The sequence below is a fragment of the Venturia canescens genome, chromosome 11, assembly GCF_019457755.1.
Source record: "Venturia canescens isolate UGA chromosome 11, ASM1945775v1, whole genome shotgun sequence".
NCBI classification, from domain to species: Eukaryota; Metazoa; Arthropoda; class Insecta; order Hymenoptera; family Ichneumonidae; genus Venturia; species Venturia canescens.
In genome coordinates this window covers 14,754,781-14,771,241 of record NC_057431.1, presented here as the reverse complement: position 1 = coordinate 14,771,241, position 16,461 = coordinate 14,754,781, and the positions used below count along the sequence as shown (strand labels likewise).

Here is a 16,461-nt window from a genome sequence, read left to right as displayed (position 1 = left end):
GGTCCGTGGCGTATCCCGGATGGAACGATTACCGTTAAGAATACATAATGAGACAAGCGAACGGGAAACGACAGTTACCCCACGCTTCCAAAAGAGAGACCGCATGAATATACTTTTACAATTTATTCAATCTCTTAAGAGGATGGATCAGTCTTTATATTGCAACCATGAGAGCGAGAGAGATAGCTGCAATTTTTTAAGGTAAATTTGTATAAAAAAATATTGATTTCGAAAATTCCAAGTGAGGTTAGATGACCGATCCATACTCTTATCGAAAAAAGCTCCTTTCTTCTTTCCAGATAAATACAACAAACAGGTTATATTTATAGTGCGAGTGATTCAAGGGACTTTAATACCAAAAACATACACATACTAATGTATATGTTTTTATCATTTTTTTATTTTAATTTTCAATTTTTAATTACCAATGTTTAAAATAAAAATATATACATCAATTGTATACTATAAAGAGGAGCGAATTTTCAATGGGCCTGGAACGAATAAACAGCACAAAACTTCAAAATAATATCGACAGGTAGTTCACCCATTTGGCACATAAACCTTGCGCAGTTGTTGAATCGAACAGAAGAAAAATATTTTTTCTTCTAGAGTTGGTCTACGATGTCATGATCATTTAAGAACGATTTGCGCGCGATATCTTTTTGTGAATGTTTCGTTCGCTGCAGCTCTTTTGCAAAATACGTTATAGTCTTTTTTAGACCTACATCCAAAGGAACTTTAGGCTCCCAGTTCAAGTATTTCTCCGCTCGACTTATATTGGGCCTTCTTCGCTGAGGGTCATCCTCGACGGCTGCTAATTCGATTATTTTACTCGTACCACCAACTAGATCTTTTATTATTCTCGCAAATTCTGGAACAATTAATTAACAGAAATTAATTTACAGAAAACTTTATTTCATATCATAGTACATAATAATATACTTGATCATCTAGTACACGCGAACATATGTTTCTTTGATAAAGCATACAAACAACATGTGTGACCTAAATAAAGAAGAAAATAGAATCAATTGACAGAAATATCCCAAATTCGTGTGCGCTCATATGTCTTATCATCAAAAGACTTGGTAGAGTCTTTTGACTCAAAGAAACAAATCTGTTTACCGTTAATCCAATCACATGCGAGAGGGTTCCTTTTTTATAAACAATAAGAGACTCAGTAGTCTCGGAACAAGTACATCGACAGCCCTGTCGTCTGTTAGCTCGATATTCGCCGAAACTATACTTTCTCTGAATAGAACGATGCGCGGTGGTGGGGGTAAAATTGGCATGTTATTCAGTTCAATCACGAAACTCAGGAGCCATTTCGAAACTTGTAAATTAAACTTTCTTTTTAAGGTTGTTCAATACCAAAACCCGATTTTTTACGGAAATTTTGAAAAAAATATATGTCGCACAGAAAAATCTAACGAATCGATTAAAAAAAAAGTAGTTCTACCGTTTAGTTTTTCAGATACTGCAAGTTAAACTGTGGTTTTTTCATCTGAACACATGGTAATCGTCAAACAAAAAATGTGAACCGAAATAACTCGAGAACGGTTCTTACCATTTTGATTTAAAAAAACACATTGTTTATCAGAGTATCTTCTGAAGAAAAAATTTAAAAAAAAACAACATGATCTACCGTCTAGTTTTTGAGAAAAAAATGATTGTAATAAAAATCGTATGAGAATTTCGGTGGGAAAATTTCAAGGTTCGCGACAGGGCAACGCTGTCGAGTGAGATGGGAAATGACTATCACTATACTTTAGGACGCTGCGCTCCTTTTAAACAGTTGCCTGTGTACAATGTTGTCACGATTGACGCGCTTCTGAGCGTTCATTTGTATGCTCGTATATATGCATACGGCATGAAGATGTATTCTAGCAGGGGCGTAAGCAAAAGAAAAAATATAAAAATTTTAAAATCACGAGCAATTATGAAGTTTTAGTAAAATATCGTAAGCATATATTTTTTTACTGATATTTAACGATAATTTGAAGGATTTTTGAAACATATTTCACATCGAATAATGTTCACACAGAAAGGGGGCTGCACCCTATTTTTTATACGGCACTTTTATACGGCACTACGTTAAAAACCAGCATGTGACGTATTTGTTGAGAGAAAACTTTGCACGGGCTCAAGATTATCTAAAGGTTACTAACACATTTATGGATTTGACGTATCTGTATATGCATTTAGACCGATACATATAAGGGTCTCTTGATGGCATTCGTAGCCAGGGAATTACCGCCGAGGAAGTACCTGCTTCAACCAATCATCGACGAGAAAACTTTTGATTTGTTCTGATACATATCGTTTGTCTTCACATCGTCGGCTTCGTTACATCATCTGTTTAGATTCGTTTATTCATCGTTTGTGTAAAGATTAGGGTGGTTCAAAAAAATCGACTATTTTTATTTCTTCAAAGCTCGGGTTTCAATTATTACAGTGAGGTGAAAAAAGATGCCTGACAAATTTTGAGCCCTTAAAAAAATTTTTTAGAGGTCGCTCATCGCGATTTTCTTTTGTCCATTTAAATAACAGATTCTTTTGACACTTTAAAAAATAGATACACATTATTTTTTTTTTAAAGATAATGTTTTTTCAAGATTTGTGAATTTTTTTCGAATTGTTCTGTATTTTTTTTTATAAAATAATTTTTTTGACAATTTAAAAAAAAATATTTTAAAAGGTTTTTTATGGATGGAATTATCAGCAAACGAGGGACCATCAATGTACTTGTCCCAACCTTTTTTTTCCTAGGGGAAGTTTATGGTTTGATATCACGTCTTTTTTCTCAAAAGTTTCTTATTTATGTTTAGTTGACTATAGGATTTTAGTTTAAATTTCTATGAATTATTTATGATTTTCGGCTTATAACGTTGGTTTTCACGAAAAAAGACCTATTTTTCTTCAAAATAGTACTGAAAATATTTCGTCACAGGTCTGTCCTTGGACTATAGCGATTTTTTTCCTTGTACTCTAATGTGTTTTGTCAATTAGGAACCAAAGAGCACGGTAGAAAGTGGGTTGGAGGCCGGGATATGATTTTCGACTTATAACGTCGGTTTCGACGAAAATAGAGCTATTTTTCGTAAAAATTGTACTGGAAATATTTCGATAGAGGTTTGTTCTTGGACTTTGATGATTTTTCCCCTTGTCTTCTAATATATTTTGTCCATTGGGAACTCAAGAGCATGGAGCAATGCGTGTTGCGGGCCGAGATATGATTTTCGGCTTATAATGTTAGAACAAAGAAAGGAAAAGAGGAAAAATAGATCAAATTCAAGATACAACAAATCCAACAGAATTGGCCATTTTTCAATATCGCTTTTGCATTCTGAATCTAGACATTTTCGTATCATCCGAAACGTGCCCCCGATGAAATATATTTCCAAAGTTTGCAAGTGGCCGCTGAGATCCAATTATCTACAGTTTGATAGTTGCCGAAAAAAGGCATCCGGAAACATTTATTATGTCACAACTCAAAGAAGGAAAAAAACTGAGCGTACTTAATACAACAGAGCAACGGAATTCAAAGACGTTTAAAGTACCTGCATTGGTTGTGGAGGAAAACAATTTCATTTCAGAATAATTTAGAAATAAATTGATAAATTCAGAAATTTGGCAAAGAGTTTAGAAAAAGGAAAATTAAGTTAATTAGTAAAGCTGATAACTTTTGTGATGAATTTTTGAAATTACATGTTACGGTTGGAGTAAAAAATTAAAATGATTGGCACACATGCTGCGACACAAAAATATGAAAGTTTGAAAGTATTCACTCTATACCGCAGTAATACAATCTTCAATACTATTTGAAAAGAAACACTTTAAAGCTTGCTGAATCAAGTTCCATTACATATTACCATAATCAAAGATAGGAGGTGATACTTAACACATATATTTATCCACAGAAATTTAAAAGTTCGCAGGTATCTGCTGCGATTCAATGTATCTGCGCAATGAGTTTGGAAGACAGCAATTTCAAATCCATTCATACATGAGCAACTGAAGACTTTTCTAATGAATTTTGCACTTCATATTTATGTTACAGTGAGAGTCAAAAAGTAAAATGAATGGCAAAGTATATAAATTTTATAGTTTGCAGATTTTTGCTGTATTTCAATGATCCAAATCTATCAAGAGACTCGGTAGAGTCTCGGGACAAGTACATTGACAGCCCTGTCGTCTGCTGGCCCGAGCTCGCCGAGATCTTTTCTCTGAATAAAACGATTCGCGGTGGTGGGGGTAAAATTGGCATGTCATTTTGTTCAATTACGAAAGTCCTGAGTCATCTGAGGCTTAGAAAATTGAACTGGAGATTAATTAATAAATTCTCTGTCGATTCCACCCACAATCAGCATGATCGGTGGCGTAATTGCTGAGAAAAAATTTTGCACGGGCTCAAGATTATGCAAAAGTTACCAACACATTCTAGAATTTATGTGTCTGTATTTACAACACAATCAAAGGCACTTTGATGCTCTCGAGTTTCTGATTAGTTGGATCTGACGACATCCATTTACAGATGTTATGATTGGTTGTTGAAATTGGTTGTTGATGATTGGAAATCTGACGACAACTTCAGAACGTAGCACGGTAGTACAGTAGACATTTAAATAAAAAGATGTAGCAACGGTAAGGCCTGCTACACACGGTCAATAATATTGCGCAATATAACAGGTGATTGCACAATATTATTAAACATGTAGATGTAGTATTGAAACATTGCGCAATCATTGGCGCACTACACGCCATATAAACTTATTGTCCAATATTACTGTGCAATATTATTGAGCGTGTGTAGCGAAGAAAAAAACAGACGTTTCTCAGAAATTACAGTTGTTTTGTGCAATTATCGTAATATATACGAAGATAGCACATTTGCGAAATTTCACTTCATGTTGACGTTTGAGGTTATGATCCCCTGAGTGCTGTTGCGTGCGGAGTGTAAAAAAATAATAATGGTTATTGTAAAGTGGAAGGAATCGATATTATTAATGACGTGACTAATTATAGTGTTGAATGATAATAATATTAATGAGAAAAAAAACGTTCGTTCATTATAATGTCTCAAACGTTCTTTCCACACAGGAATTTTATGTTGTGTAATTACATTAAAGAAAAAATATGCGTGGTTGTATGTAAATGAATTTAAATAAATTTTGAAAAACTTTGGTCAAGGAAAAGTGTCTAATCCAATGTATTGTTGTCATATTTTCTTTCATTTAGTTTGGTTGTATTCACCGGGCCTTTTTTCCCACCTCCCTAGCTTTTACAGTGTATCCATACCAATTTCTATTCATTCTCTAGACAATTCGAGTGACATTCGTATTTCTATTTCCTTATACTGATTTCAATAAATTGGAAAATTCATAACAAAAAGTTTTCATGATTGCTTGTTTATAAACTCGAGTTTGAAAAAATCTTTGGGCCATGTAAATTCATAGATATTCACTTGAATTGTTGCATGATGAATTTAGGAATATATTTCAATAAGTCATTGGTTGCTTATTTTTCGTGATATCAAAATTTGTATCTTTCAAATGCAATAAACACCAATTAAGTTTGACAACGTGATGAAGCGACATGTATATTGAGTATTTCCAGACCATGTTTACGATTGGCATTATGGATTAAAAAATTCATATGTGTGACTCTACGCCTGATCATTTTTGGATGTGATCAAATATTTTGTCTGTATATAACCATGGAGACATACTAAATTACATTATTTTATTTACTTCAACATGCAGCGTATCTGTCACTTTATTTCTTGAATATGCCATAATAAGTTTCAAAAATGTGGTTCAGGTAATTTTGAAGTTTTTTGCCCCATAGCACCAAAGTTTGTATTACTGGTACGCAGCGAGTACCTATGAACTTTGATAGTCCTGTGAAGCGGTAGGTGTGTCAAACTTTTCACTTTTTGGTTCCAACTGAAATATATGAATGAAGATACATGAAACAATTATGAGTTCTGTTCACTTTCAAGTGTGCTGTCTTTTATCCTTTGAGTTTTGGCATAATAAATTTTATGAATCGGTGGTGATTTTTTCTGTCTGTATCAAAATTTAGATGAATAAATCGCAGCGGATACTTGCAAACTTGGAAATTCTGTGTATTGACATGCATGCTAGGTACTTAGTACTTCCTATTTTTTATTATAGAATATGGACTACAAATAATAAAATTTATACATGAATTATAGGATTTGGATATAGATTATAAATAGTAATCAATAATAAAAAATAATGATGAATGCTACAAAAATTCAGCAATGGCCTGTTTATGAATGGCATATCAAGTTATGTTTTCAAAATGCAATGCGCATATGAAAAAGTAAGCAATTCTGTTGGTTTTGACGCACTTCATACTTTTTCTTTTGTCCGGTTGAATCTTGGTGGCTACATGCAGAGTTTGAAAATTTTGTGCATCGACGTGGGTGCGTCAACTTTCTATCTCTGGGTATGATAATATAAATGGAAAAGATTGCTGCAAAAAGTGCTTGGAGGCACGTTTTTTAAGGGTGAATGATACAAAAGTCAAAATAATTAGAAATTGATCAAATTTGGTGATAATGTTCTTCAACATCAAGTGCGAAAACACAAATTTTTTCAAAATTTTCTTCTGTTTAGTTATCAAGTAATTACGCATTAAAGCAGATTTCTTATGTCCGGAATGTATACCTATATATATGGAAACGCTATGCTTATACACGTGAACTTTAGTGATCAATTACTCGATAACTGTACAGAAGAAAAATCTTAAAAAATTTGTATTGTCAAATTTGGCACTAAAGAATATGTTCACCAAATTTTATAAAATTCTGATCATTTTGAATTTTTTTATGTTTTTAGCATGGTTTAGCATGGCAACATTGTATCGCCTGTGCAATATATCCTTAATGAAATAAAAATTGCTAGCATTAGAATTCAATAAACATATGTGAAAATTGCAAATTCTGGTGGACTTGGTAAACATTATATATATTTTGTTCATTCTCCTTCTGTCAAATTTTAAGGAAAATCAATCAAAAAATCCGTTTCATTGGAAAATTTTCATATTTTCTTTATTCACAATGATTTCATCAAAACAATTGAAAACAAAATTTATAAATGACGGAGAAAAATTCCAGAATGATACGAAATATTGAAAAACCTTACGGAATATGATTTTAATTCCACAAAATTATGAACACGTTCGAAATGGTTGAAAAATTGAGGGTATCACTTCAAACATTCGAAGAATATCAAACTGTTATAAATTGTACAAAACTGAAAGAAAATCATTGGAGAAATAATTTTAAATATCACAACAGAAACATTGGAGAACTTTAGAAAATTTTATTTAAGAATATTTTTTGTCGTTTAGAACTACCACAGAAAAAAGATTTGATATCAAGCCGTAAAAATCCTCTCTCAGAGAAAAAAAATTTGGACATTTACATTGATGATCGCCCGTTTTCGCATTATACCACAAAAAATGTAAACAAAACTTCTTAAATTACACAACGAAAATGATTTCGAAACGTAAGGAAATATCAAATATATTACAATCCTACAGCATTCGTGTTATAATATTCTTCACTAGGATACTGATTGTGCGATATCAGTCTTTTTTCGACGAATCAGATGTTACAAGCCAAAATCATATCTCGGCCTCCAACCCGCTTTCCACCGTGCAATTGGGTTCCTAATGGACAAAACATATAATGGACAAAACAAGGGGAAAAATTGCAAAAGTCCAAGGATAAACGTGTGACGAAATATTTCTAGTACAATTTTGACGAAAAATATGTCTTTTTTCGTGGAAACCAACGTTATAAGCAGTAAAACGTAAATAATTCATAGAAATTTAAATTAAAATTATATAGTCATCAAAACACAAATAAGGAACTTTCAAGAAAAAAGACGTGATATCAAACCATAAACTTCCCCTAGGGAAAAAAAGGTTGGGACAAGTACATTGATAGTGTCGTGTTTGGTGATAATTCCATCCATAAAAAAAATCTTGGAAACCGATGCCTCATCCTTCTTATTTGATTCGAACAGCTAAATCAATTGGAAAAAATTCCATCTCATTTACGTGCAGCATTAAAATTTATTATATCAATTCGAGGCCAAGTGTTTTCTAACGAATTGAAAAAGGTTACCACTCGAATTACGTGCAGCACTAAAATTTATGATATCAATCGGTGGACAAGTATTTTATTAGTAACTCCAAATTTTGACATTATTAAATTGTTCTAAGAAGCTTTTAAATCCAAAAAAAATCACATGAAAGCTAGTCATTTGTTACTCTATGGTGGCAGACTTATAAGAAAATCGATTTTTCTCAGACTTTCAGGATCCTTTGGTATTTTTCACAAAATTCAACGTCGATTGGATCGATACAAATTATCTTTAAATATGTGTTAAAAGTACTTGTCCGACCCATCACTTTCCGTTTAAATTGTTTATCCAAATAAAAGTCAGGGCTTGTCTAGAACTGATGGATCACAAGTATTCATGCAGAGGGAATTGAGAGAGTTATCGTCAAGTAATTTTTACTTAATTGTACTGATTTTATAAAAAACGGAAACAAATTGTTCCGCAATATACAAGGGATATTATTGTGCATCGATAAATGAAAAAAATTATACATGTTATATATGTTCAAGCTTCCAAAATAACTCTCCAGTTTATATTTAATGATGGCAAATTTTACTTCCCACTTATTCTTCCAGCGAACGAATTCCATTCGGAATAAGAACTAACCAATACTATAATTAATAACATTAAACTAATAATGAATCGCATTGCAACAAATTTTGGATCAGATTCTGCCGTACAATTTCGTTTTTTATGATTGATTTTTTATTGAATGAATAATGATGGGCCGGAAAAGTACTTTTAACACATATTTAAACATAATATGTATCGATCCAATCGACGTTGAATTTTGTTAAAAATACCAAAGGATCCTGAAAGTCTGAGAAAAATCGATTTTCTTATAAGTCTCTGGGGAAAAAAGGTTGGGACAAGTACATTGATAATCCCTTGTTTCCTGATTATATCACGAAATATGTAAAAAAAATTCATAAAAAAAATTACGAAACCATGTGTAAGTAATTTATAAATAACACTCACGTAATTTGTAATCAAGAATGTAAAATTTCGATTGGCAATGTTGCTCACATATTCTTAGTAGTCCCAAACGATTTCCCTCTTGAAGAAGATGGAATCGCTTTTTTAACACAAGAAGATGCAATTATCTGCATGAAAGAACGTACAATAATTTTCAATAAAATGCGCTCGGAATCGAAGCTTTTTAAACTCAACAACTCATCTCCAAATAATTATTCTCCGTCTCGAAGCCAATTATTAAGAGAAAATACTCGAATCCAACACATTTTGAGTGAAAAAGATCGCGATAATATTCGGGAGATCATTGACGCATTTCAAGACGTCTTTTATTTACCGGGTGACCCACTACCGTGCACAAATTTAGCTGAACATGCAATAGAAACGAGTGATAACATTCCGGTGAATGTTAAACAATATCGGCATCCGCCGGCTCAACATGAAGAAATCTTGAGACAAGTAGAAGAAATGAAAGAAAAGGGAATTATTCAAGAATCGAATTCACCATACAACTCACCATCATGGGTAGTTCCAAAAAAAATAGACGCGTCCGGAAAGCAAAAATGGAGAGTAGTTGTAGACTTCAGAAGAGTCAACGAAAAAACTTTACAGGATGCTTATCCGTTACCAAATATTGAAGAAATACTGGATCAGTTGGGTAACGCCCGATATTTTTCAGCATTCGATTTGGCTAACGGGTTCCATCAAATTCCAATGAAAGAACAAGATAGGAAAAAGACTGCATTTAGCACACCTCATGGTCATTTTGAATATTTGAGAATGCCTTTCGGCTTGACAAATGCTCCTGCAACGTTTCAGAGAATGATTGACAACGCTTTGAGAGGATTGATTGGTAGAATTTGCTTCGTCTACTTGGATGATATCGTTATCTACGGAAAAACTTTAGAAGAACACAATGAAAAATTGCGCATATTTTTTGAAAGAATGCGAGAAACGAATTTAAAACTTCAACCCGACAAGTGCGAGTATTTGCAGCGTGAATTGCAATATTTAGGCCATATCATTACCGAAGAAGGAGTAAAGCCAAACCCTGAAAAATGCAAGAGCGTTTTAGAATTCCCACAGCCAAAGAACATTAAGAATGTCCGTCAATTTCTAGGACTTACAGGTTACTACCGAAAATTTATTAAAGATTACAGCAAAAAAACGAAACCATTAATGCAACTACTGCAGAAAGATGTCAAATTTCAATGGAGTATGGAACAGGAAAAATCTTTTGTCACTTTAAAAAATGAATTGTGTGAAGAACCGATTTTGGCATATCCTGACTTTTCGCGGAATTTTACGTTAACTGCAGATGCTTCGGATATTGCTTTGGGAGGAATTTTGTCTCAGGAAAAGAATGGTAAGGAACATCCTATTGCTTATACTAGTCGTGTTCTGAATAAAGCGGAACGAAATTATTCAACGACAGAAAAAGAACTCCTAGCAACCGTGTAGTGTGTCAAACATTTACGACCATATCTTTACGGCCGAAAATTTAATATTATCACCGACCATCGCTCATGACCTTGGTTAATGAATCATAAAGATCCTCATTCACGACTTGCAAGATGGTGAATCGCTTTACAGGATTACGAATACAGGATCGATTACAAGGAAGGCTCACTAAATACAAATGCTGATGCATTATCCAGAAATCCCGTTCTAGTTTATCGTCGCTTAAACGCAGATGATTTAATAGAAGAAGAAGATCACGAAGACCCAGTACCAGAAGAGGAGACTAGAAAAAGAAAACGAAGAAACGAGCCAGAATCGTGCCGGAAAAGGATGTGTTACCCCAACGAAAACGAGGAGGAATCAGAACAACAAGTAGAAGAAACACCGACGGAAGATTATCGTTACGAAAATGCCGCGTACCAAGATGATCTACACGAGGAATTGGAAGAAATCGAACAGTCAATGATAAAACTAGGGAAGAAAATATTCTTGATGAACTCTCCAATACCCGAGGGTAGTATAGATGTTTCGTTTATCAGGAAAGACGATGAGGACGAGGATGCACAGAATTTTGAAGTCTACTCCGAGGAGGGCGACCGAGAATTTCATGTGGTAATTGGTATAAATCGAAGAACGACAAGCAATGAACTGTTGAGGCAGATCAGAGAATTGTGCTACGTTGCAGTTGTCGAAGAATGGGAAGAAATTCATGTTGATCATGAGAGTTGCATCTGGTTGACGAGTCTTTCGAGAAAAGAAATCGAAAAGCAATGGCGAGAAATCTTTAATCCTGGAGTGTCGTGTATCTTCACGACAAAGAACGAATGATCCCTCGAGTAGAGGATATTCAGAAAATACTCGAAGAAAACCATAACAGTCCAATAGGAGGCCATGGTGGAGTTAAGAAAACATATTATCGGATATCACAAAATTTCTTTTGGAAAACTTTGAGAAGAGATGTAGAAAAATTCGTGAAAAATTGTGTGATTTGTCAGAGAAATAAAGCCAATCGACATTCGACTAAAATGCCTATGGTAATCACGGATACACCGCAAAAGTTCAACGACAAGATCGCTATGGATATCTGCGGACCCTTACCATTAACCGCTCGTCGAAATAAATATGTTTTGACTATACAAGATTATTTGACAAAATATTTCGTTGCACTTGCATTGAAAGATATTACAGCTCATTCGGTTATTGAAGCATTCCTGAAAGGATATGTCAGATACTTTGGACCACCACGCACAATCCTGACAGACAGAGGAACGGATTTTACCAGCGACTTAATGAAGAATTTTACAAAAATGTTAGGGATTAAGCACATCACGACGACCAGTTTTCATCCAGAAAGCAATAGTAGCTTGGAGAGAAGTCATCAAGTATTAAAAGATTACCTTCGCCATTTTACAGACAAAAACGCTGATGATTGGGACGAACGAATTCATTTGGCGAATTTGTATTATAACACATCAAAACACGAGAGTACGGGGTTCACGCCGTATAAGTTATCTTTCGGTATTGATCCACAGAATATCTCGTCACTCATGAGAGTTAACACAACGTATCCTGAGTATTTGGAGAACCTACAAACGAAAATCGCTACAACGCTGGAAGAGAGCAAACGAATAATCACCGATAGTAAAAGACGGACAAAAGAACGATACGATCGAATGATCAATCCACAGGATTTTCATCCTGGAGATTTAATCTGGTTGAGGAAAGAAAGCAAACGACAAGACGAATGCGTTGAATGTCCCATTCGAGGGACTCTACGAAATAGTTGAAAAAGTTTCAGATGTTAATTACAAAATCCGTAAAAACAGAAAAGAAGTAATTGTTCATGCAAATAGAATGAAATATGCTAATGTGAATTTGTTTCAGAACCATACTGATTGAAATATTGAGGCCCGATGCCAGAAATTATGAGGAAACAGAATTTTTTACGTTACCGAATTTGCACATGGAATATTTGGGAAATACAAAATTCTTTCATGAGACCTATAACGTGATTTCATACTATAATTTGGACGAACTCACTTGGGAGGAGAGCGAAATCACTAAAGGATTGAATTTCGTGGAAAATCTGTGTTCTCAAAATTGCACAGAAAAGAGATTGATTCAACGGCTACGTGAACAATTAAACATCATTCGTAACGATAAGTACACACTGTTTTCAACCATCGGCGTACCAACCCTTTATCGAAATAAACGTGGTTTGTTTGACTTTGTGGGAAAAATACGCAAAATTTTATTTGGAACTATGAGTGCAGATGATGCAGAGTATTATAACAAAGAAATAGATGCAGTCCATAATGATAACAAATGAATCGGAGAATTATTCAGAAATCAGACTCACATAATTCAACTCTTTCTTCAAAAAAGTGAAGGGCTTTTTCGTAAATATAATGATACATTCAATAAAATCAATCTAAATTTCCAAAATCTTGGTAATGAATTAAATGAATTGATAAAAAGAGACAAGGTATTAGCAAATGATTCTTTGTTAGCAGAAATGTGTTTGGAAATTGAATTAGCATTGATAGGACTAGACAGAAATGTAAGGATTTTAATAGAATCAATCATGTTTGCAAAAACTGGTCAGACAAACCCTCAACTATTATCGCCGGAATTATTAATGAGTGTTATTAAATTAATAAAAGAGGAAAAGGGAAGCGATCGGATGCCCATCCCCGTTCATGATGGTAACTATTTCGAATATTTGGAAGTCAGTGATGTGGCTACTAGTGTCATAGGATACCGTTTTGTGTATGTTACAAAAATACCAATTCTCGAAGTCGAAAATTACAAAGCATTCAGAGTGATTCCAGCTCCGAAATTGATTGGAAACAACTTAATTGCATACATTTCGAATCCACACGATTATATTATTACTAATGATGAAAAATTATTGTACACCCCGAGCGACGAACGTTTTTTAGACACCTGTAAGGTGCACCAATCTCGATATTTTTGCAAAAGGATAAACCCGAAATATTATATGAAAGCACACGACACTTGTCTGAGTAAAATAGTAAACGAACCTCTAAAGTTGAACAAAAACGACTGTACTATTAAAATAGTCCACGTAACTCACACGATGTGGGTTCAATTTAAGAGTCATAATAAATGGCTATACACTGCACCAAAACCGGAATCCATTCGCATAATGTGTAAAGAGAACGTAGAAAAAAAAATGATAAACGGCACTAAAATTCTTTGGATACCACCAGGATGCAGTGCAGTAACCAATAATGCTATATTAAATTCACACATCGAAAAGGAATACGAGCAAAATAAGGCATTTACTCCCCTCATCACTTATAATTTTAGTGATCACTTCCAAACATTAGAAAAATCATTCTTTAACCTTAGTCTTGTTAGAATTCACACAATCGAAACACCAGATGTGAAAATAGGTGACCTCACCAAATACGGAACTAAATTAAGTGACCTTAGCAAAGAAATAAACAAAATTGGAAGTCATCAAAGAACTAAATCTTTTCAAGAAAATTTAATAACATGGTTTTGGTACATCTTATATGGGGTGGCTGCGGTACTAATAATTTATTTAATTTTTAAGTTAAGAATCGTAAAAATCTTGAAATGTCTATTAAATAAGGTATCCAATCTGTCTACTTCATTGTCAAATTACTTCCTGGATCAACAGACTGAACGTAATGCTTTTCAAAATGACATCTTTATGGAATCAATACCAGAAGTCAACTCAGTATCAAGGCTAGAAACGTTGCCAAGTAGACCTGCCAAAAATAAACATTCTTTTCAAACAACAAGGGGAAATTTAAGACATTCCAATTTGCGCATTTCAGAATTTTGCGATCATAATTAAGACAACTAGAAATTAAAAGAGAAATCCCTTATTATAAAATTGTAAGTGGGATTTCTCATCTATGGGTGGAGGTGTTATGCCAGAGGTATTTGGATTTCACTAACATCCGTTTTATTTGATAAAAATTAGTTTAGGAAGCGTTAACACGGTTTTGTAGCTGTCTCAGCAAAAGTGACCGTGAGAGGCCGACCGTACTACGCTCGACCACCGCACGTTACCCGCGCGAAGTAATACATAATAGCACTAATAAGGTAGATTTTTTTATAAGCGTGCGAAGTCACTCTAAAACACTCCTTCGACTTGGTACGATCTCGAGAGACGTAACCGACAAGAGCCGAAGTTCAGAACGAAAAACTTGTGAATGTTTTATGAATCAGTGAAGAACAGTAATAAATTTAAGTTTTAATCATAAAAAAACAATCGAGTGAATTTTTATTCCGAAGAAAAACCCGTGGCATAACAATACACTTATTTCGGACCGTATGGCTCTACATGGTTCTCTCATTCAACCACGCCATATTTACACAATTATTAATGAAGATCGTAATGGTTTCAAGACAATGATTACAATGGCGCAAAAAATACAATCGAGGGACACAAGTAATGCCAATGTAAGTGCTGTAAGCACAGAATCTGGAAATGATTCAAATGTGGCTTTATCGGAGAGCGTTTTTTCGAAAGAATTTAAGTTGGTTTTGTCCGCCCAGAAGTGGTTGGAAATCGCCCCGAAAAAAAAAAATATATGGTAGGCGAATATATTGGAAGCTCCAAGAAGGGTGGGGTGATGTCATTGCAGAGCGAATTTGTCAGCAGCATAAATCCATCGACTGCGTCTTTTCATGGAAAGATAATCGTTCGAGTCGATCTGCTACTGTGGCATCCTATGTTATATTCTGGGGTAACTGCGTTGAATGTCGAGCAAAGATGATTGGTCAATCAAACGAAGCTCCATCAAAGGATGTCGACGTAATATTTTTATGTCGTCTCGAAAATTTTCGTCCCGCATCTCACGAGGGGAAGAAAAAAAGGCAGCTAAGAGGCAAACGCCGAGAAAAAGTAGCCGAAAGATTAATTAACGAACGAATGGGCGCAGTTGCTTTTCAGCGCAATGAAGCGAAACGAATGAAAAAGTTTGGCGGAAAAAATCTCGCTATCGTGCCAAATGCTCCTACGCTACGTAAAGTAAAAGAGCAGCACTTATTAGAGTTGTTCGGGTTGGAATCCGCGAATCCGCCGCTGAACCTTTTACACGAATCAAAAAATGGGAACTTTGCTGGTTCTATCCACAGCATTAGCTTGGTCAAATTTTATTGCATGTACTGGTCACCAGAACAGCAACAGATCTATACTGCAAGGTGCCGAGGCAATCCGGATTGCATCCTAACAATTGACGCAACTGGAGGTATAGCGAAAAGAATGAATAGTCACGATTCACACGTTTTTTTATATCTATGCATGTTGGTAACCAAAGAAGGTAGTGTACCCGTGTTTCAGATGGTATCCGCTGATCAAAGATCATTTATCATCGGGCATTTTCTGAGATCCATAATGGCCATGGGTGTTCCACGACCACCTACTGTCATATGTGATTTCGGCCGAGCTCTGGTAAATGCCATTGCTCAAGAATTTGGCAAATGCAATAATCTAGAAGAATATTTGCAAAAATAAGGCTTATCTGCAATTTCAGCTTCATATACACGCCTCGGTATGAACCATTTTGTTAGAATGGTTTCCCGATGGCCATGCCTTAAAATCACAGTGATTGCCGCACGCAGATTCTATATCCGCTGCATTTGCCAAGTCTATCAGATGGATGATTTTGAAAAGGTCACCGATTTCATAGAATCACTGCTCGCGATAGCTTTAAGTGAATCAATCGGGTTTACGGCCGAGGGAGAGCCGGTACCAGCTGAAATACGGATGCAAGTCCTCACCAACAGCATTAAAGGTGTTTCTTTCGAAGGAATTGAAAATGATGCCGAAAAAAGTGATGACGTTGAAGTAGACGCGGCTCTCATG

The 16,461-nt window shown here is 34.8% G+C and overlaps 1 protein-coding gene across 3 annotated transcripts in view; it reads right to left on the bottom strand.

Moving 5' to 3' along the window:
• Positions 1-380: 380 nt before the first annotated feature.
• Positions 381-16,461, bottom strand: part of Uxs (UDP-xylose synthase) — a 58,405-nt gene continuing 42,324 nt past the window's right edge. For all 3 annotated transcript variants that reach the window (XM_043431880.1, XM_043431881.1, XM_043431883.1), the window contains exon 6: positions 381-871. In XM_043431880.1, coding sequence (XP_043287815.1) covers positions 606-871 — 266 coding nt within the window. In that variant the 3' untranslated portion in view covers positions 381-605. The remainder of the gene's footprint in view (positions 872-16,461) is intronic.